This window comes from Stenella coeruleoalba (assembly GCF_951394435.1).
Source record: "Stenella coeruleoalba genome assembly, chromosome: 6".
NCBI lineage: Eukaryota > Metazoa > Chordata > Mammalia > Artiodactyla > Delphinidae > Stenella > Stenella coeruleoalba.
Window position 1 is genome coordinate 93,190,422 of NC_137151.1, and position 22,524 is coordinate 93,212,945.

The 22,524-nt window shown below is 38.4% G+C and overlaps 1 protein-coding gene across 4 annotated transcripts in view; it reads left to right on the top strand.

Moving 5' to 3' along the window:
- The window catches only part of SPATS2L (spermatogenesis associated serine rich 2 like), a 169,436-nt gene that overhangs the window by 112,971 nt on the left and 33,941 nt on the right, over positions 1 to 22,524 (top strand). For 3 of the 4 annotated variants that reach the window (XM_079925204.1, XM_079925203.1, XM_079925206.1), the window contains 3 exons: positions 1,553 to 1,799; positions 19,507 to 19,713; positions 21,069 to 21,204. In XM_079925204.1, the coding sequence (XP_079781330.1) occupies positions 1,553 to 1,799; positions 19,507 to 19,713; positions 21,069 to 21,204 (590 nt within the window). The remainder of the gene's footprint in view (positions 1 to 1,552; positions 1,800 to 19,506; positions 19,714 to 21,068; positions 21,205 to 22,524) is intronic. The other variant, XM_079925205.1, reaches the window with a different exon arrangement.

A 22,524-nucleotide genomic window follows, 5' to 3' on the forward strand; every position in this document is an offset into this window, starting at 1 on the left:
ATAGCTTCCCAGGCTTCTATGTGAGATGAAGACAATTTGCAGGTGATTGAAAGGCAGTATTTATACTTACCTGGAGGAATTTCAGATGTGTGGTTTGGGTATGAAATTTCTCTGATGTGAAAAACAGAGCAGACGGCAGCTGCAGACCCAACTCATTACTAAGCCTCCCTCTTAGAGGTTCAGTGGGAAAACTGTCTCCCCAGCCCAGGAGACGCAGGGCTTGTGTGGGAATAAGTGCCCCTGGGCCTTCCTTCACCCAGTCAGTGCATTTCTCTCCCCTGGAGGAGCCCTTACTCAGGGGCATGATTGTGGTTTCAAAGGAAACGAAGGAGAGTGGGGTGGAGAATCAAGAGAAAACTGTTTCTTTTTATTTAATTAATTAATTAATTTATTTTTTTTTTTTGCGGTACACGGACCTCTCACTGTTGTGGCCTCTCCCATTGCGGAGCACAGACTCCGGACGCGCAGATTCAGTGGCCATGGCTCTCGGGCCCAGCCGCTCCGTGGCACGTGGGATCTTCCTGGACCGGGGCACGAACCCATGTCCCCTGCATCGCAGGCGGACTCTCAACCGCTGTGCCACCAGGGAGGCCCTTCTTTTTATTTTTTTTTCCAAATGTGTTGAAGAACAAAGCCGGGCTGATGTTCAGCTGGTGGGACACTGATGCAACAGGCGGGACAGGGTCTGCCCTGATGGGCCCCATGTCTGTTCTCATTGGCTGAGGCTTGCACCAAGGTCTAAAAGTTTTCAATTATCTAGAATGCAGGGTTGCGTTATTTTGAACTAAATGTAACTGAAGTCTCGTAATGCCGTTCAGGTAGCAGCCGAGAGATCCAGATACAGGTGCACAGTGCGAATCCAGGTGGACCCACGTGGGTTCAGCGTTCCTTTGTAGCCGTTGTCCACTCCAGCTTAAGTATTCATGGGGATGATTCCCGGACAGTGACAGCAATCCAGGGATCTCCTGGTTGATTGGTGCCTTTTCCTAGATCCAACCTGGACTTTGGGGATCTGACTCTACTTCCTCCTTTCAGAGGGACTTCCCTGCCTCTTTTGTACCAGGCCTCCCCCTGCCTCTCCTCCCCTCAAGAGGATCAGAACCTTAGTGTCCTCCCTGATCCCCCCCACCCCCACCCCCCCCACCCCCGTCCATCATCTCTTTAAGAAATGAGACCTCTTCTCCAATACCACAATAGCTGAATTCAGGTTCTTCCAGGGCAGTTATCACAAGACTCTACTGTATGGCCATTCAGATATGTAGCAACTCAATGTGCTCAAGTAATGTGTCAGCTATTGAAGCCATTTCCTGCTGCTTTTTTCCTTTTAAAGAAAACTTTTTGTTTACTATGCTTACGAGGTACAAGTTTATACAGCTCATTGTAGGAAAGAAGATATTTACATTAACTTGGGTGGTTAATAAAGACATAGGCGTTTTCACCCATTCTATTAGAAGAGCCAGAAAACAAAAAAAGGGTAACATATCTTATTTTGGTCTCTGGGGTTCACCTTCTATTTCAAGGATGTGAGCTTCTCATTTGTTTCTCATTCTAGAACAATAAGAGAAAAAGAAGCAAGTCCAAGCAGCATCAAGGCAACAAAGATGCTAAAGACAAGGCAGAGAGGCCCGAAGCAGGGCCTGTGCAGCCACCGCCGCCAGAGATACAGAATGGCCACGTCAACGGCTGTGAGAAGGACAGCTCATCCACTGATTCTGCCAGTGAAAAACCAGCCCTTGCCCCCCGTGAGAAAAAGATCTCAATACTCGAGGAACCTTCAAAGGCACTCCGTGGGGTCACAGGTCAGTTATCCTTAAGTAAAGTTGCTTAGGCAGACATAGAAGAAAAGGATGCCAAGGGACCCACTGGGACAGTCATTGCTACTGTTGATGTTGGTGGAAGGGAAAGATTGTTCTTTTCTGGTGTCCACAGATTCAAGCGGTCTTCTCGCAGGATGGTGGAGGCAGGGAGGAAGGTGACGAGGCTAGAGAAGAAGTGTGCAATCTAGCCCTGCACTAAGTCAGAGGGTTTTTTTAACTAAAAAATATAGTTCTAGTCTGTATTGGGATCATCAGGAAAAAGGAAATTCCAGTTTAAAGAAATTTTTCACTTTTGCTGGGATAAGGGAGGGATAATTGGTGACCAAAGGAAATGTTATTAAAGGGTAGGCCAAGTTATTTTAACTCCTGGTATTTTGTATTATGTGATAGAATATATATCCCAGGGTGTTAGAATCTGGAATGTTAATTACTTGTGCTATAGCTATACATTCATTACTTGACAAAAGGCTACTTAATCAACTGTATGACCTTGGGGGCATCATTTCATCTCTAGTGTCCCATTTCTTTTCTGCAACATAAGGCAGCTGTACAGGAATCTACTGGATCAGTGGTCTTCAATACTGTCTGACCCGATGCTCCATTTTTATATCAAATACTAAAATAAAATTCATAGATAATATACTCTACCTAGAAACAAAATGTCAATAATATAAAAACATAAGAAGTTCAAGAACAACTAAAATAGAAGGCCTAATAAAATGGCCAGACGTTCACACCCAATTATAATGAATCACTTTGCACTTAAAAGAAGGGAGACAGTACTCAACTGGGTAACGCGAACACTCTTTATTTATATGTGATATGTGAAGTAAGAACTGAATAAGTATATTTTTATGTAGACATGGGATCACTGTGAATGCAGCTGCTACAAATACAGACTGACAAGTGCTGATTGTCAACTCAAATAATGTGACTGCCCATGGGATTGGCCACGGGATTTTCCAAATGGTGAAAAGCTCTTGGTAAAGTTCTGAACACCAAAGAGTCCAATTTTCTCTTAATTTCCACAGTAGTTGAACCCTAGAAATCCAAGTAAACCTTGGAAGTCCATAGGAAAACTGTACAAAAAATACTTGGGTTTACATGTCATGTGTCTAGGAGGATGTGAGAAAGTTCAGGTTACAGGGCAGTTCTTCGTTGTGTGGGATTCCTGTGATTGTAAGTCATTTAGCATCCTGCCCCCAACACCCACCCATACGCAATCATTTAGATAAATTTTAAAAGTGCCCTGTTTTTCAAAATGCCTCCTAAGATACACCAAGGATGAATAAGACAGGGGCCCTACCTGAGAAGAGTTTAGTCTAGCAGAAAAGACAAGTACAAACAGAAAATCACATAGTAACGAGTATTGAATCAGGGATACCATGAGGAAGCATTAAATAACACACTAGGAAGTTTTTTAATTGTTCACAAAGCTCTAATTTTCTTCCATAAACACATTACCTAACAACACTATTAATAGTGCTATAATTCAGATAATCCTTACTACACAAGGATTTCTTAAAAACAAACAACGAAAATCACCTACTTCTATTTAGAATCTGGATTTTCCAGTAATCTTTTCATTCAGCTTTTCCTCTGCCTACAATTTTGAGAATGTTTTGATTTATAGTCTGGGCAGGAGAAAGACATTAAATAATCGAGTGGCACATTCCCAACTTTGCTTGTGATTTGCCTTCACACCAATTATTTCAAAAGCTAATTACTCAAGTTGCTGTTGTGATATCAATCATACACTAAAAGCGCAGCACATATAGTTGTTCATTTACTTATAATTTATACCTTCTTCCTAAAGCAATTTCAGTAACTCTATCAAGTATATGACATTAGAGCAAATGCAGTAGTGAATCGCTTCACTTCACGGTGGATAGCTACCTTGAAAGTTAAGTACCCATCCGACGAGTTCTCTGTACCAGGGGGCTTTTGTGAACCCTATCATGAAACTTTTGGCAAAGAATACTTTATTGCACAAAGAGCCATCCCAATATCCCTTTGGTTTTATAAGCTTAGCATGAAGGCATTGAGGTATGTCAGTATTATTTGTTAGTAATTAATAATACAAATCTATCACTCATGTAACTTTTTCTGTTAAAGAATAAAATGATGATAATGGAAGGTTATTAGATGTTTTTGCAAAAGGCAGGGAATCCTCCTGATTGACCATTCATCAGCAGCTCACTTATTGTGATCATAAATTTTAAAATGAGTTTATAACTAGTTAAGTTTTCCTTCCCAAAGATAATGAAGGTTCATCGGGAAGTTGATGCCAAACTGTCAAATGACTCTGAAATGCTTATTCAGTCTGTCAGAAATCCTGAGACCTCTGCTAGATAGTTCACAGATGAGTGTTGGGTCTTGGGCATTCCACACCCCATTTTGAGTAGACCTTTGGAACTGAAAAGGATGGGAACGATTCCTTACTCCCCTCACTTTATAGCTGAGGAAACCAAGGCCCTTGGGTCGAGAAACTGAGAAGACCCACACCCGGGGGTAACTCTCTTTGGTTAGCAAAAGCCTGACTCAAATGGATGCAATTTTATGCACATGTTAGAGAGTTACTGCTAAAACCACAGGCTCCCTTACTCCCAAAAGATGCATAATTGAAAAATTAGGAAAAAGTAATCGTAACAAAGCTAGATAATGGTATTCTGTACTTGAGTGAGTTCGAAGTATGAGCATAAAAGAAATCTCCAGTCTGCTAGTGGTGGAGCATTTATCAAGCTTTCCAATAATGAAACTGCCTCAGGAAAGCCTGTTCTGAATGCCCAGCTGGGCAGCAGGCTGTGAACATGTGGAATGCATGTTTTATCTTTTTATAACACCTTGACATTCAAGATCTCTCTTTTTAAAAGTTTTAAAAGGATCATTTTCTGGTAGGAGAAAAGTTAACTTTAAGATATATGCAGGTGGTTCCAGGGTGTTAGTGTGACTTCCCACATGAAACATAACCACCCAAAGCATCATCATTTCAGGCTGTAAATATAGTACTGTCGAGTGGGACAACACTGCATGTCAGCATATAGCTTTGAAGTTGGGGAGTTTGATTTAAACTTAGTACAAAATTACTTTTTTAAGCCTTGGAGTAGTTTTTTCTGTATTTCAGAATTTTTAATAACAGCTCAAATTAGATCTTTTACATAATCCGATCAAGATCATCTGCGTCCAAGTACAAACTCAGACAAGGAGTAGATCAAGATTTAGTTTTACCAAATGTAATGCCAAGGATTACTTTTATTTCTAAGGCTCCATCTAAATGACTAAAGCACATTATACCCTTAGGGTTCAGTTATCTTAAATGTTGCTCCTGCACTACTTTTCTTAGGGCTCAGATTGCTGAAATGTACAGGCGCTTATCGCCGTAGGGGCCAGAACAGGAATTCAGATTCCTGTGTTGTCTTTCTCCCTCTGGACACAATTCCCATCCAATAGGAAAGGAGCAGGATTATGGGCCACCAACTGGCTCCATTGAGATAAACTTGGGGGCGGGGCTTTCCTTGTCTTCAGCTTCTCTTCCCAGCAGGCTTCCTTTATATCCTCTCATCTTGTCAAGCATCCTGGGAAGCCAGCTCTTCTGTTACCTGTTACTTGTCTCGAACAGAAGGCCCCATGCAGTGTTCACTGACCTCCACAAACCAGACTTCGCAGTCTGCCCTGTATTGGAGGACAGGAGCAGCTCCATCGTTTTACCTTTGCAGTGCAGATTCTGTGTTTGGCATGCCTCTGGCACAGAACTGCTTTCTCATTCTCTAGGTGAACTGAACCAAATGTGAGAGAAAGGGTCCTGTTGTTTTAGAATGTTGGCTGCTTGTCCTTCATTTGTGCTTCTTATTAAAAAGCAACAACAACAACAGACTGTTTTACAATATTTTTATGGTGTGAGGTTCCCTATAGGATTTCCAGGCAGATTTTTTAATGCTGTTGTTGGCCCTAGCTACAAGATTATTTCCCCTGCTTTTCTAAACCCTATATTGGACCAGAGGATTAGAAAAGATCAACAAGAAGAAAGCAGCTTGCCGAGAACTTTAATAGAAAAGCCAAACGTGTATATTCCAGGATCTCAGCCGTGCCAGCTCTCAGATGGAAGCAACATAATATCATAGCTAAGAACCAGGGCTTTAGCATTAAACATGTTTGGATTCAAATATTGGCCTTGTCACTTACTAGGTGTGTGACCCTGGACAAGCTAACCGCTCTGTGTTTTTATCTTCACTTGCAAAATATTCTACTTTACAAGATTGTGGTGAGCGGTAAATGAGATACATGAAGTGATCAGCACAGCATCTGGCACAAAGTAAACCCTCAAATCATTTCTTTATCTATCCAGGAAATGTTTTAAGCATCTAACATGCGCCAGGAATTCTTCTAGAAGAAGTAAACAAAATTAAAAAGGTTTTGCCCTCTTGGAGAGATGCACAGTAAAGCAGAATACAGCTGAATGATTATAGATTATAGTAAATGTTGTGAAGCCAGCAAGTAGGAGAGAGACTGGGGCAGGAAGGGAAGTGTGGGTAGCAACCGCGGATAAGGCCATACGTGACACGAGTGGATGAAGAGGAGATGTGGATGCTGAGACATTGAGGCTGAGGATGCCCCTGTTCACATTCTGTCACATCAAGCTATCTTGGTCTGAACAGCCAATGTTTTATTTAAACTTTAATTAAGGATTATTTTAGGTGAAGCCCTTGTAGAGTTATAACCATCGGTTTTTAATTAAAGATATAGTACTTTATTCGTATATATAGCTGACATTAAGTACTGTCATGTGAACAGGCGTTTTAAAGCTTATATTTTAGAGCACATTTATCATTATTCTCACTCTATTATTTTGGCATCAGATCCTTGGTGTTAACTCTTGTTTGTAGTTGTGCGTTGTCCAGTCTCAACATCTGCTTCCAGCAGCACTGTGTCTGAACTGTTCAGGTAGTATTAGGGGTGGCCTTACATTGTGTTTTCAGTGGCTTAGGCCTCTGCTTCCTTTCTGTGTGTGTGATAAAGCAGAAAGAGATGGAGACAGACATAGGATGTATCGACGTGAGGACACAGGATATGAAAACCCCTCGGGTGTTTTTCTGTTACCTGGGTACAGCGAAATCCAGAGCCCTCTCCCTTCTCTTTCTCATTTGAAAACTACTTTTGCTACATCCTTACAGCAAAACCACAAACCTACTCATCTCTGAATAGCTGATACCTTCGTAACTTCCCACTCAGACCTTGTTACGGCAGTTTTCAGTTAAAAATAGACTTAATTAAATGGAATGCACTCCTTGCGAAGAATAAAAGGCCTTCCCTTTTTTTTCTTAATTTTGAACAAAGATCTAAATGGTTCTATCAAAATGCTATGAGAATTAAGCCTGTTTTTCAGAGAAATAAGTCTGCAAAACAAATCAAGTTAACATGCCTACCTTGTGTCATTGACAGCTTATTAATCCAGCGACTTTGTTATCTATTATCTTTTAATGTAAATAAACCTGTAAAAGTATTAATGACGTATGAGACCTTGTAAAGACAATGTAAATTAAACTAAAAGATTGGCTTCCAATTAGAAAGTTTCCAGCTTTTATGCCCTCTGAGCTGATCAAGTCTTATAGAACATGAATGAAATAATAAAGTCTCTCTGTATTCGATAAAGAAGTTACGAAAAGGCAGAACTGACTGACATTATGTCTTTTGAATAAACCTGTTTTGGTCTCTGTTCCAAAGTTATTGGTTCCTCTGAATTTCTGTTAATTAGCCTGTCATGTAGAGATAGAAGAATGATGAAAAATGCAAATTAAGGTGCACAATAATTGTAATGTGAAGACTTTTCTTGGGGCTTCATCACTGGACCGTTATTCTGTGACATCTTAAAAGAGTTGTCTTTACTCACGGTCTCCATTCCTTTACCTCTCTCTCACTTATCAACCTATCCTATGGCTTACAGCCCCATTAGTCCAAGGAAATTGCTCCCACCAAGTTTACCTCTAAGTCTTCTCTTACTGGCTGTTAATTGTTGAGTCTCATCAAGGCTGGGTTAGTTCCAAATCCTTTCTCATATAGAGCTATACTCTTTTTGTAGATCATTTCAGCCATACCCTAGCCTTAATTATGTACACTGGCTCACAAACTCATCATCCCAGTCGAGGCTACTCTCTGAACTCAGACTCTTACTTGACATTTTCACTTTGAGATTTCAAAGCACTTTAACAACATGCTCATAACAAACTCCTGATCTCCCTTCCCAGCCTTAGCTTTCTTTTATTGTTCCTGATCTTAGTGTACTGTCCATCCATTCTGCAAGCCAGAAATCCAGGCATCAGTCATGACAGCTTCCTCATCACCAAGTTCTGTTGATTCTCCTTTTCAAATATTCCTGGAATCCATCCATTTCTCACTGTCTCTACCTCTACCTTCCCATCAAAACCATCCTTTCTTGCCTCTGCTGCTCTAAATGTCCACTCATTCATCTCCTGGCATTCACTCTGTTCCCCTCTAAATCATTCTCTATCCTGTAATCTTTTCAGATGACACATATTTGAACTCTTAAGATAAAGGCCAAGAGTCTTACCCTCGCCTGCAAGCCCAGCATATTCTGGCCCCTGTGTCCCGTTCCTGCCTCAATGCACAGCATGTCCATTCTTGTTCTCTGCTTCAGCCGTACTGGTGTCCTCTTAGTCCCACGTACTGGCCGTGTATAACAGTCAGGTTCAAGTCAGGAGAGAGAAGCCACACCAGTTATTTGGATGGGAGGAATGTAATAGGAAGAACTGCTAACTAAAACTGTAGGAGGTGGCTAACTACTAAAAGGGGTAAGTAAGGAGTCTCAGGGGTCTAGACGTGTCAAGAGAGCAGTTACTATCTCCAGGAAGACTGGACAATAAAGGAACTAGGACTGGGAGAGTCCCCCAGTCTAAAACTGAGACTGACCTCATCAAACAAGGTGTGTGGCTACCCAGAGGAACATGCATGCCGCCTCGCGGTGGCAAGAAATCTTGGCATAGGGCCTGGCCCAAGCTGTTCTGTAGAAGAAGCCCACCATTGCCATAGGGTGTAGATAGACTGGAACTGCTCAAAGCCACTATCAGGGCTGGGGAGCCAGAGAACGTGGCATGAGAGTGCAGCTGGAGCTCCTCTGCATGGCTGCTGGCTCCTGTGGTGAATAATAATAATAATGAAGGACCAGAACCTAGATGGGAAGTGTATTTCTGTCTTCATCGCCTTGTGCGACCCCTTTGTTGCCCTCTACCGACAAAGCTAACGTTCTGCCAGTTGGCAAAACAGAATTGTTTACAGCGTCCAGCTCCAGTATCACAAAGTAGGGCAAAGAAGAGTGGATTTGGAGTTGAGAGACAATAACTTGATAACTGCCTCAAATACTGTCTTTGCCTGGAATGCCCTCCTCATCTGATTAGTTTTTCATGTAATTTCAGGTGAGCTTAGTTGTTACTTCCATGGAGAATTCATTCTTGATATCCCTAAGTCAAATACTCCAATTGAGGATTTCATATACTGTGTACTTTTCTTTCATAACACTTAACACAGCTGTAATTCTACATTTGTTTGTGTGGTGGTTTGATTTATGTCTTCCTATGAGACTGCAAGTTCTATAAAGATGGGAACCACAAATGTCTTTTACTACTGTTGTGTTTTTGGCGTCTAGAACAATAACTGCACATGATAGAAACTCAAACAAGCCTTTTTCCTGGTTGTTTTGAATTATTAATGATAAAATATGTGGATAAGTGTAGGTTAATTAAAAAGTTTAAGTTTCTGTGCTGCTTTTTAAAGATAATTATGGATTTTGTATTTCTGGTTTTTAAAAGGCATTTATATTAATTGGAGAGATATGAAAAATACAGTAAGGTTTAAGGGGAAAAATATCCTACCTCTCAGAAAAAAACACCATAAAATTTTATTTCAGAATGTTTTAAATGCACAGATGTATAGGGGTTGTTTTTACAAATATTACGTAGCGGGTGAACTTTTATATTCTGCTTTTTATTTAACATGACATTACAAACATTACCTCATCATTGTATGTTCTTTAAAAACATGACCTTAATGGCTGCAATTTGCCATGTTTATTTTAATTATTCCCAAACTGTTGTCCATGTGCATTGTTTCCATTTGTTTGCTATTATAAGCAATGCTATAGCAAACATTTCTTGTATATAAATCTTTATGAACAATCATGATTATTTCCTTGGCATATTTTCTTAGAAGTGGAATTATTGGGCTCAAAGGGTATGGATATTTTTTAAGTGCTTAATATATTGCTGTCCAGAAAGATTGCACTAATCTCATTGTTTTTATTTGTAAAACCGATTAGTAGAAAGATGGAACATTTTTGAGACGTTTAATTTCCATTTACATTTTTTCTTTTGTGAGTACTTAAGAACACTAAGATCAATGATTAAAGAACTACCAATTACTTTATTATTGGTTATTATAAAACACTATTGAATTCACTTAAGTATTGATACTTTTAAGAGAATGGTAATGCTTTAAGTAACACAGATATTAGCAATTTTAGGCATTATTTTATAACAACAAAATTATTTTTTGTTTATCGGTTTTTTCTAGATAGAACTATTTTACAATACTAAGTTAATTGTCATCAAATGATGTGATTTACTGAAATTACATTTGTATAGGAGACTATGAAATCATCTAAACTCAATGGGTTAAAATAATTGTTTTAGAACTACTCTGTATTTAAGACATCCTTTAAATTTAGATTTGAATTCTGCGTATACTTCCTTCAGTCTACTTTTAAGTACATGAGGCTTTCACTAAAAAGTAAAAGCTAAAGAGAAAAAGGAGTTTTCAGAAACTTTCAAATCTGAACACATACATGGCTGTACATATATTATGAAAATCTTTGAATCTAAGTTCACATATTTCTCCCAAAAGGAAGATTTGTTTTCTCTGGTGCTGTTAACAAAAAACAACCACCACAGTTCATGTTTTGCTCTGTAAAATAAATTAAGTCAAGGACAAGTCCAATATGTAAGTTGATACAGAGATTTAGTAACTGGAAAATTGATAGTTCTCAGTATTGGCAAGAGTTAAGTGTGAGAACAATTGCATGCATTACAGCTGAATGTCAGTGGGTCCAAGTGACTGGAAAATAATTTGGCAAAGCATATCAAGAATTTTTTAAGAAAAAGAAAGGCATAAATTTATATCTTCTTCATCATAAACCCCACTGAATTATAGTAAAGGATTTTTAAATATAGAAATCCACAATAATGAAGAAAAGGGAAAAGAGGGCCTCAATTTCTAGAGGAAGGAAAGTAGGTGGAAGAGGATTGACTGATGAAGCAGAGTATGGGAAACTGCAGCATAGAATTCAGAGGGAGAGAGCTTTGGGAGGGAGGAGGCTGACTGCCTGTCAGAAAATGGGGAAACTCTGCATTTGGAGTCAGCAGATAGGATGGGGGGCAAACTTAAGAAAAGAAATATAAAACAGGGTAATTAAATAAAGGTATTTTAAAGAACAGTCTACTATCCCCTTACCTACTTCCAGTCCAGCTTGTTTTATAAGATGCCTAACATTTGTCTTCAAGGCAAAAGGCAGGGTGGGGGGAGCAGAGAGTGATATGCTGGTATTTTAATGACTTATTAGAACAAAATACAAAACTCTTTAGAGGAAAATAACAAAATCCAGTGTTTCTCAATGTGTCATTCACAGTATTCAGTATCCAGTTTAAAAAATTACTAGACATGGGAAGAAGAAAATGTGACCTATAGTAAAGGAAAAGATTAGTCATTAGAAGCAGACCCATAGACAACCCAGATGTTGGAATCAGCAGATAAGGATTATAAATAAGGATTTTAAAATTTTACCAAAAAAAGGTGAAGAGAGGAGAATTTTACGAGAGATAAAAAGAATAAAATGGAAATCCTAGAACTAAAAAGTACAATAACTGAATTTTTTTGAAAGTCATCAGATGCCTTTGGCAGCAGTTTGGACAATAAAGACTAAAGGATCAGTGAACTTGAAGACAGGTCAGAAGAAATCATCCAAACTGAAGAACAGGGACCAGTGGTTAAGACTCCACGCTTCCACTGCATGGGGCATGGGTTCGATCCCTGGTCGGGGAACTAAGATTAATTAATTAAAAACAAAAATAAACAAACTGAAGAACAGAGAAAAATATTAAAAGAAAAGACAAAACAGCAACAAAAAGCAGAGCCTCGGTGACTTAAGGGGCAGTATCAAGCAGTCTCACAGATATGCAATAGGAATCTCAGAAGAGAAAAAGAAGAGAATGGAGGGAGGGCGCTTATGAAGAAACAATGGCCACAGTTTTTACAAACTCAGCATAAAACAACCACCCACATATCCAAAAAGCTCAGCAAAATCCAAGCAGAGTAAATGATAGAAAATCACACCAAAGCATATCATAGTCAAACTGCTGAAAGTCAAAAGTGAAGACAAAAATCTTAAAAGCAGCCAGGGGAAAAAAACACACATTGCAAACAGGAAACAACAAAAAGAATAAAGGTTGACTTCTCATCAGAAACAATATGGGCCAGAAAGCTCTAGAATGAAATCTGTAATGTAATGGGAATAACTGCCAATACGGAATTTTATATCTAGTGAAAATATCCTTCAAAAAGGACGGTAAAGCTAATTTCAGATAAACAAAAGCTGAAAGAATTCATCACCAGCAGACTTGCACTACAAAACAAGCTGAAAGATATTCTTTAGGCTGAAAGTAAATGATACCAGATTGAAATTTGAATCTGCTGGAAGAAATGAAAAATACTGAAAATGGTAAATATATGGATAAAAAGAAAAGGTTTTTTTTCTCTTATTTTTTTTAAAAAAACAATTGACTGTGTAAAGCAAAAACAATAACAATGTATTGTGAGGTTTACAACAAATTTAGAGGTAAAATATATGACTATAAATATACAATTGACAGGAGTGGGTAAGTGGAATTATACTATTGTATGGTTGTTACCTTATACATGAGGCAGTATAATATTGATTCAAAGGACACTGTAATAAATTAATGATATATACTGTAATCCTTGGAACAGTCTCTAAAGACAAAGAATGAAGAAGTATCACAAAAAAAGATAAAACTATTACTTGAAAACAAATTCACCTAAAAGATGTAAGGAAAAAGATCAAAGAGATAAAGAGTAGACACAACTCAAAATGGTAAACATAACCCAATAATATCAAAAATTACATTAAATGGAGATGGACTAAAAATTCGAATTAAAAAGCAGAGATTGACAGCCTGGATAAAATAGCAAGACCCAACTATATGCTGATTACAAGAGATGCACTTTACATAGAAAGAGAGACAGGCCTAAAGTTAAAGGAGAAAGGAAGAGATATACTATCCAAAAGGTAAGCATAATAAACTTGGTGAGGCTATATTAACACCAAAGAAGATTTCAATACAAGGAATATTACCAGAGATAATTAGGATCTTTTCATAATAATAAATTGATCAATTCCTTAAGAAGACATAACAACCCTAACTTTACATGCACCTAACAACAAAGCTTCCAGACCCATGAAGCAGCAATTGATAGAACTAAAGAAAGAGACAAATCCACAATAGTTATGGGTTTTATCACCATTTTCTTAGCAACTGATAGAGCAAGTATATTAAAAATCAGTAACAGTGTAAAAGATTTGAACAATATTATCAACCAACTTGACCTAATTGACATTTGTAGTACACTACACCCAACAACTTCAAGAGCACATGGCATTTTCACCAAAATAGACCAATCACTGGACCATAAAATAAGTGTCAAAACAAAAGTTAAGTTTTGAAATCTTTAGAGTATGCTCTTTGACCAAAAATAGAAGTAAATTAACAATTAATAGCAATAAGATATCTAGAAAATTTCCAAAAATTCAGAAGTTAATCAGCCTTCTAAATAATTCATTGGTCAGGAATTCCCTGGCAGTCCATTGCTTAGGACTCCCGCTTTCATTGCTGAGGGCCCAGGTTCAATCCCTGGTCAGGGAACTAAGATCCCGCAAGCTACATGGTGCGGCCAAAATAAATAAATAAAAATAAATAAATAATCCATTGGTCAAAGAAAAAATTCACAAGAGATACTAGAAAATATTTTGAACTACATCGTAATGAAAATACAATAACCCAATTACCGATATCGGTAATGAAATTGACCCTGACCCCTCGTTCATTTAAAGACTAACAACAAACAGGATATTATAAGCAACTTTATGCCAAAAGGTGAAATGGACAAATTTCTTAAAAAATACGAATTACTAAAATATACGTAAGAAATAGAACATTTGAATAGCCCGAAACCTGTCAAAGCAATTGGTAATTAAAATTCCAGGCCCAGATTGCTTCACCAGTGAACTCTTAAAAACATTTTAGAAAGAAATAATAGCAATCTTAAACATATTTTTATTTTCTGAAATAGTTTAGAAATAGAAGGAAGGGAGCACTTTTCAACTCTTTTAATGAGACCAGCATAACCTTATCAAAACCTGACAAAAATCATTACAAGAAAAATTTAGGAACCATATTGCTCATGAGTAAAAGAGCAAAATCCTCAACAAAATATTAGCAAACTGAAGTAAGCAATATTTAAACCCAAGATAATACACCATGACCAGGGTACTTTTTTCCAGGAATGCAACATTAATTTAGCATTTAAAAACCAATCAGTGTAATTTACTGCATTAACAAAATCAAAGAAAACAACAGCATGATCATCTCAAATCACTTGACAAAATAAAAACTCCCAGAATATAAGAGAATTTACCGATAAACATATGAAAAATATACTATACAGCTAATATAATACTTGATAATAAAATATTGAATGTAGTTTTCCTAAGATCAAGAACAATGCAAGGATGATTATTCTACATTGTACTAGGATTCCTAACCAGTCCAATAAGACAAGGAAACATTGGAAAGGAAGAAATTAAACTTCATTTACAGATGTCATTATTGCCCATGTAGAAAATTTTAAGAAAGCTACAAAACAAAACAAAACAAAAAACTAATAAGGAAAGTAGCAAGGTGTTTTAGGTACAAGCTTAAATATATAAAAAGTTAATTTGTGTTTTTGTATTCTAGCAACCAGCAGTTGGGAAATGAAATTTAAAAAAAATTATATACAGTGACATTTTGCATGTCATCTAAAATACCTAGGAATAAATTTAACTAAAGATGCACAAGACACTAAAAACTATAAAACAATGCTGAGACAAATTAAAGAAAACCTAAAAAAAAGGGAAGATATATCATGTTCAGTGATCAAAAGATGCAAGATTGTTAAGAAACTAGTTATCTCTAAATTGATTTATAGATTCAATGCAAACCAGTCAAAATCTCATCAGACTTTTTTTGTAGAAATACACATATTGAAATGCAAAGGGCCTAAGATCTTGAAACAGTCTTGAAAAAGAAGAGCAAAGTTGGAGGACATGCATTACCTGATATTAAGACTCATTATATAGTAATTAGTAAATAAGGTAGTGTGGTATCGGGGTGAGGAGAAACAGTTAGATCAGTGGAATAGAATAGAGTTCAGAAATAGAATACCATGTATACAGTCAATTGATCTTCAACAAAGGTGCCAGGACAGTACAGTGGGGAAAGGTCAACTCAGATTTATCATACTGGAGTCTTATATTACTTTTTCAATTTTATATACTAGTCGTTAAGGGCAGAGAGACTATGTCCCATTTAACTCCTGTGAATTAGCCAAGGCAAGCACATAGTGAGTGGGCACAGGTCTGTGGAGTTAAATTGAATCAGAAACCAGAACCGTACTCAAGAAGTTATGTAAATATTGGGATCTGATAAGTATTTTTAATAAAAGGAAGGCTTAGGTAATAGATTCAGAAACACATAAGCTTCTAGGAGCAATTTTTTAAATACATGGACAAGGATTAAATTAAAATGTATATAATTTTTATTGAAATCTGGGCAGATTGGGTGTTTCCAGAGAGAACTTTTCTTTCCAAGATGTAGCTACTTTGGTTCAAGTATTTGATGACTGTAGGATAAAGACACAACCAGAGACTCACATCAAACTAGGCTCCCTGTAATTGGAAAGGCCCCAGGCATGCACAGTACCAAAGTAATGCTGATTCAATCATTCATGCATCCATTCAGTATTCATAATGTACTCACAAGGCACCAAGCATGTAATGATGAACAAGATAATACATCACTGTCTCTACTTTTCTCATGTAGAAATTGCAGAGGATATTTTAAGGTTGCACTAAAATCAATACCCTCTTAGTCTAGAGAGACCAACAATCTTGTGCTTCTTTTGGTGTATATTAGTGCTTTTCAATAGAAATGTAATGTGAGCTATATATGTAATTTAAAATTTTCTAGTAGACACATTAAAAAAGTAAAAAGAAGCTGGTGAATCAAATTGAGTAATATATCTTATCTAACAACATACCCAAAATCATTTTGACATGTGATCAATATTTTTTTAATTATCAAAGGAATATATATATATATATACATATATATATATATTTTTTAAAGAAGATGTTGGGGGTAGGAGTTTATTAATTAATTTATTTATTTTTGCTGTGTTGGGTTTTCGTTTCTGTGTGAGGGCTTTCTCTAGTTGTGGCAAGCGGGGGCCACTCTTCATCGCGGTGCGCGGGCCTCTCACTATCGCGGCCTCTCTTGTTGCAGAGCACAGGCTCCAGATGCGCAGGCTCAGTAATTGCGGCTCACGGGCCTAGTTGCTCCGTGGCATGTGGGATCCTCCCAGACCAGGGCTCGAACCCGTGTCCACTGCATTAGCAGGCAGATTCTCAACCACTGCGCCAGCAGGGAAGCCCCAAAGGAATATTTTTAACTCTTCTTTTCTTGTATTGAGTCCTCAAATTTCAGTGTGTAATTTACACTTACAGCCAACTTGATTCAGACGAGCCATATTTCGAGTGTTCAATAGCCACATGTGGCTAATGGCTACCTTAATGGACAGTGATATGAAACAACTCCAAGTCAACTATAGTCTATTGGAGTTTACAAGTGGATTCCAGAAAGGAAGAAAACTGATGGTACTTCTAGCCCATAATGTTAGAGGAAAATCACTGTATCCAGGAAAGAACTCTTGTTATTCTGTTGCTAGAAATATCTGGATTTGTGGTCAAGATGAACCTACTTCTATTATGGTTCTATAACTCTCTACCAGTTTTCATCTGAAAGAGTCCTAGAGTTTTACTTATTTGGAGACAGATCTGTACAGCCAGTGTGCAAATATATCCAAGTAGTCTTTGAGAATTCAGATCTTTCCAGCATTCAATGACCTCACTAATGAGACAGCTTTTCAGGACCTAAAAAGATACTGCTACTCAAATTTCCCAATAAATAGTTTTTGGTTGGATGATGAGCCAATAGCCCACATATCAGTTCTGTGATACACAAACAAAAATTTTCAGCTCTAGGTTAATGAGCCCAAGCTCATTTGCATGCTTGTCCTCCTTTAAAATGCTTTTGCATTCAACAGAGTAATATTTTCCTCTGTTCTAAGGTCTTTATTTCCACTAGGCTATAATAGAAATCCCCTTATTTTCAAGAATAACAGTAATTTACTATACTATGTACAATGAGCTGTATTTTAGATTCTCAATTTATAAAATTTCATCAGGCCTGAATCTCAGCTATGATTTAGAGAAGGAGTGAGGTGGAACCAGCCTATACTTAATTACTTTTAACAAAACATTTATAGATTCATCAAAAAATTAGTTTTTCGAGACTTCCCTGATGGTCCAGTGGTTAAGACTGCACACTTCCACTGCAGGGGGGCGCGGCTTCAACCCCTGGTCAGGGAACTAAGATCCCACATGCCATGGGGCACAGCCCCTCCCCCCCCAAAAAAATTAGTTTTTCATCTTTCACAGTAGAGTTTCTTCTGGTGGGTGGTACTACCTAGGTACCACCCATCTCCACCCCAACAGAAATACCTAGGAAGTTGAATCCTGGATCTACTTCTGAATCGAAATCTCTGGAGGTGGTGCTGGGGAATTTGCATTTGCAGTAAGTACTAGGGGAAAAACTCATGCACACTAAAGTTTGACAACTACTGCTCTACAGGGAGGTTCCAAACTTTATTATAACTAAAGATAAAATTGTATACTACCATTTAAATCTGTTTTATTACTGGAGGAAATGATGTTTTCAGTACTTATTTACTTTGTTCACCACCTGGGCTGAACATTTCATTGGATGCTGTAATTTCCCTTTAAGTAACTTTTAAAGGGCACTCGGTATTCAGCCCATAAAAACGTATCCTGTGCCTTTTTAATATATAGGTAGTAAATGATGGATTCAACTAAAGTCAAATTTACCCATCAAAAATGGGCAAGTGTCTAAAATCAAATTGACGAGGACCAGATCGTATTCTTTTGTACTTTCCAAGTGTAGTCTCTGTAATGTTTGTGACAGTGTCAGGAAAGGTATTTTTTGTTTCTTGTTTTTTTCCTATGAAATCATTTTAAGAGTACTTTAATTCAGTCACAATTCTACAGATAGCCATTGACCTAGACACAAGTACTGGAGCTTCAAAAAGGAATATGATTTTAGCATCTGCCTTCAAGTGCGTCATAGCCTCTGCAAGGAAGGGACAGACATGGAAACCTTGTGTTGGAGTATAATGCACTAAGTTTTTACAAGGCACCACGGAGTAGAGAGAAGTGAGGCAGCGTGACTATTTGAAAGGGGGCTGGGTGTCACAGAGATGATGTTGTGCTCTGTTTGGGTATAAGCTGCAGTTGGCCAGAGAAGTGCAGTCATTCCTACAGGGTCATCCAGACATCGGGAAGATCAGAATGTGCCGAACCTGCTCTCTTACCACTACACCCAGCTTTCTCTAAGAACCTGACCGCAAAACATGCCGGCTTCCCCTTTTCTCACACCCAAAGCGCTCTCTGGTTGTGAGTAAGATGTTAATGGTGATACATTTCCTTTTCAGGCCACTAAGGTGCCATTTAATTCACTCCAGCAATAACTAAATAGGGACCTACCTTTAAAAGACGCTGAAAGCAATGCACTGCTTAATTTACTGCCACATCTGTTAAAGCTCCAGAGAGAATCTGACTCCCTAGATTTTAAATATAGTTGAGTTACTGTGATGATGTTTCCTGATTTAATCCTTCTATAAATTAGATGAAATGATCATAGAACCTGTTGTCACTACATTCTTGCCCTATCTCCAGTCACTCTTCTGCCTTCATTAATTCTGAATAAAATACCACAAGACATTGATGGAGCACTTGGAGGTGGGAGGGCTATGTCTTTATAACCTCAATACGAAATCATACTTAAAGACGCCTAAGCCTTTACTGAATGGGGGAAAACAAACTGTTCACCTCATGTAAGGCTCCTAATGGCCTTCCTGGGTGGTTATGGGTGAGGAAACTAAGGCTCAGAGATAAGTGGCTCACCTGGGGTCACTCTGCAAGTAATTACTGGAGCCAAAACACCCACCCAGGTCTTGTAACTCCAAGTACAAGGTTCTTTCCAGTATACCCTTTCATCTCCCGGGGCATCTATTAAAACAGTTTCTTGACTGTTTGCAGTGAAAGGCACTATTGCCAACATGTAAACAAAAACAAAAATCGCGGCATCCCCCGTCACTTTATCATCAGTGTTTTTAGTTTATCACTTCACAGTCATTATTTGGTGTTTTCTTACAGAAGGCAACAGACCACTGCAACAGAAACTATCCTTAGATGGGAACCCCAAACCTATACATGGAACACCAGAGGGGTCAGATGGCCTACACTGGTCAGCTGAGCAGCCTTGTAACCCAAGCAAGCCTAAGGCAAAAACTTCTCCTGTTAAGTCCAATGCCCCTGCAGCTCATCTTGAAATAAAGCCAGATGAGTTGGCAAAGAAAAGAGGTAAAGTGATTTCTTTTGCACAAATGATTCAACATATTTTGTACACACAGAGGAGTACCCGAATGACAGAACTTTCCAAAAGATGCTGCTTAGTGAAGAGAGATACACATGAAATTGCATTTCTTTCTGTGAGCCACATAGGTTGAAAGCCAGATGTGATTCCTTCATTGTTAATTAAAGGTCTGGAATGTTTAAGTGGAATTATATCGCCTTTTTCTGCCCCTCTGTGGCCGTTCTTCTCTTTGCAGGCATGGATAAATTTGCACCACAAACACTTTCTCCCCTTACATCCTATAAAGCAAATGTTGATGCAGGAGCTCTTTTAGCGATGTGAAGGCTGAATGTTTCCCCAATATGTGAGCTTGTAAGTGCTGAACTTGCACTGAATGAAGATGAGTTTAGAGGCTGCTGTGTCTTCTTCTGATATGACCTTCCTCATGTAAATTCAGTTCTGTGTTAGGACTTGCAGACGATATACACTGAAAGAGAGTTTTATATTTGACACATTATATTTTTATCACTTTTTGAGCTTTGATATACTTTACACATAACTGGTATTAAAAATGAAAGGGGCTAAATCACTTCCTTTCTGATTGCCAGAAGATTAAATAATACTCTTCTCATTCAGCCTCAGTTGCATCTGATTTCCTTGGCTTGGGTTTGATTATACCTTCTCACTTTTCTTGAGAGAGATTTCTTTCTTCTAAGAAACATGCCCTTGTCGGGATAAGTACAATTTGCCTGTTTGCTCTGCACTGTCTGTAAACCCTAGTGACAGTTTCAGGAAATCAGGCAAGATTGGCACCCACAGAGCTGCTTTAAGTGCTGCTGCTATAATTACAGGCCTGGCTCAGGACTGATGGGGCCAGAGCCAGTGTACCTGGCAGCGATGCTCTGTCCTCTCTCTAGCCCATTTGTACCTCTCCCAACCTCTCTGTCATTTTCCTCTTCCAAAAGCCCTGCTGGCTTTAAACTACGCAGAGTGGTGTCTATCGAGAGAGCCAGCAGCACAAATGGTCTTTAGATGTATCAGATTCTAAGAAACTACAGTTTGCAATAGAACATAATGATCAGAGCCTCTTTCCAAAGGGCAGAGGAGACACACGTGCCCCAAATGGCCCATCCAGAGAGCCCACTGGTGAGATCCCAGCTGTCCCAGGGGCCACACAACCACCCAGTCTGGGTTGTAAACATCCTCTTAAAGGAACTTTTTTTTTCCATTGAAAAACAAAAGACAAATCTCTCTCTTTTTATTGGAAGGGGGTGAGTTAGTTGCTTTTGTTGTTGCTGTTTAGCTCCAAAATAAAAAAAGAAAGTGCTCACTTTAACATGCTTTCTCTCGACATTAATTTTAGGCCCAAATATTGAGAAATCGGTGAAGGATTTGCAACGCTGCACCGTGTCTCTAACTAGATATCGCGTCATGATCAAGGAGGAAGTGGATAGTTCAGTGAAGAAGATCAAAGCTGCCTTTGCTGAGTTACACAACTGGTGAGTAATTTGACTTAGAAACTATAAATGTATGGCACTTCAGCTATTCCTATAGGTAAAGACATCAGATGGAAAATGTTTATTTAATCCATAAACATCACAGAACAACACTTCAGCAGATTTTCTTAAGCCCTGCAGACAGATGCCTATATCTTGGGAATAAAAAAGAAGAGCAAATGTTGGAATAAAGAGAAACCTGATAGACATAATTCATTGGAGTTTGAAGCTGGCCCAAAAGTATGTGAATGATGTAGAACACAACCTCAACAAAGAACAAAACATCAAAAATGATATTTTTGACAAATCTTTGGAAGGTTAACATCATGAATGCTACTCACAAGAAAATACTTTCCAGCCTGATATCATCATAAAATAAGAAAAACTCCTTTAACAAAACTGAGAAACGTCTTACGTAAGCTTAGTGATAGAACCCCATTCTTGGGTATCTTTAAGACTGGAATTAAGAAACGGTACACCAGTGTGGTTTGGGTCCTGCCCTGTCCTGCTCTGCAACAGATTTTGATGGAAGACATTTCTTTCAGCCCTCTGCTTTTGCTCATGTCCACAACTAGAATGAAATACCTCTTAGTAAAAAGGTTAAGTTATTATCAGCAGAAAAATGTTACCAGTGTATCCATCAGGACGCTTTCACTTTCAAGTGACAGAAACTGAAATCACACTAGTTAATGAGAAAAGAGGACTTATTGACTGATGTACATGAAAATTCCAGGAGATTCCTTTAGGCAAATTTGGTTCTAAGCCCAATATGTTATCAGGATTCAATTTTTCTGTCTCTGCCTCCTTTCCTCTTTCAGTGTCTCCCACAATCTCCTGGTTCTGCTTATTCTTGGCTTCATTCTTAGGTACTGTCTCCATGTAGCAGCCAAGATGACACGCTGGCAGCTCCAAGCTTACATAATCTTTAGCCCCTGTGATCTGAGAGAGGCCTTCGTTTCCAGTAGTTCCAACAAAAAGTCCAAAAGGCCTAATTCCCATTGGCTGGGTTGGGTCAGGTATCTGTCAATAAACCGGTCCCTGTGGCTAGAGGGACAGAGTTTTCCCACTAGCCAGGCCGGAGTCATGTGCCTACCACAGAGTTAGTGGTGGGGGGAGCCCCACTTGAACTCCATGAACTGAGACTTGAAGAGCCATGGTTCCCGGGAGGAAACATGGTGTTAAAGAAGAAAATATAGAACAAAGAAAACACATGTGTCCACAATGCCCAGGCTCACATAACATGTTCCACAATGCCCAGGCTCACATAACATGTTCCCTATATTGGCGTCCTGTGATTCTAGAATTTGATCACATCTTCCACAT